At 42.1% G+C, this 1058-nt stretch overlaps 1 protein-coding gene across 1 annotated transcript in view; it reads right to left on the reverse strand.

Annotated features, from left to right (window-relative positions):
- The window catches only part of LOC109938394 (ferritin, heavy subunit-like), a gene marked incomplete at its 3' end in the record, with an annotated part of 4153 nt that extends 3233 nt beyond the window's left edge, over positions 1-920 (reverse strand). The window contains exon 1 of the mRNA XM_048594749.1: positions 766-920. Within this exon, the coding sequence (XP_048450706.1) occupies positions 766-867 (102 nt within the window). The remainder of the gene's footprint in view (positions 1-765) is intronic.
- Positions 921-1058: the final 138 nt, after the last annotated feature.

Here is a 1058-nt window from a genome sequence, read left to right on the forward strand (position 1 = left end):
AGCAGCTATTAGATAGGCATATGGATGATAGTATCAGGTAGGGGTGGAGGTTCGATAGACCTTAGTATTAGGGTAGAAGTTCAGCACAAGATCATGGGCCAAAGGGCCTGTACTGTTCTTTGTTCTAATGCAACAAGTAATGCTAAAAAAAAAAAAAGGGAAAAACAGGAGAAAGCATTCACATTCCAGGTGTTGAACTCAATGTTGAGTCCAGAGGGTTGTCAATGCCTAGTCTAAAGTAGAGATACTGTTCTTCCAGTTTGCACTGTGATTCACTGCAGCATGCAAAGGACAGACAAATGGGCACACAACCAGGATGCCATGCTACAAATAACCTGCTACAGGAATATTAGGATCATGCTTTGACATGGGCCAGAGGTACATCAACTCTGAAGAGTCATCCAGACTCAATATTAGCTTGCCTTCCCCTCCATGGATGTTCCCTGACAAAGAGGATTTCCAGCCAGTTGTCAGTCAGGGTTCCACTATCTGCAATAATTTGCCCCTACTTCCCACTACAGTTAGCTGTACTTGAGAATAATGTAGATGCTGGAAACATCACAAAAACCAAGTTTCACATTTAAAACAAAAACATGATCACAGAGCAGGCATCTGACTTCTATCAAACATTCTCACTGCATTTGTTCTCAGGAAGAACTTAGAAATGCATCCCCTACCAAACCATTGGCATGAAAATACAGCCCAATAACAACAATTAAAAAAAAAACTTTCATTTTAAAATGAAAGCCAAAACACAAGTCTCACCATGGAGAGGTAGACATAGGAGGAATAGAGCTCCAGGTTGATCTGCTTGTTCACAGCATCCTCACAGTCCTTGTGGTAGTTCTGACACACTTGGGAGGCCATCCTCACTATTCCTACTCACTACCACCTAGACAACTCTAGAACTGAGCCTTCCTCCTACAAGCTCTTGTATTTATACTCCTGGGATATCCTGCTCTCAACCAGCAAATGATGTCACCAATGATGATTGACAATCCTCTGATAGCCAATCAGAAATCTCCCATCAATCCAGGCACTAATTTCAGACAGGGAAT

Source organism: Rhincodon typus, unplaced genomic scaffold (assembly GCF_021869965.1).
Source record: "Rhincodon typus isolate 14 unplaced genomic scaffold, sRhiTyp1.1 hic_rhity00014115, whole genome shotgun sequence".
In the NCBI taxonomy this organism is placed as follows: Eukaryota; Metazoa; Chordata; class Chondrichthyes; order Orectolobiformes; family Rhincodontidae; genus Rhincodon; species Rhincodon typus.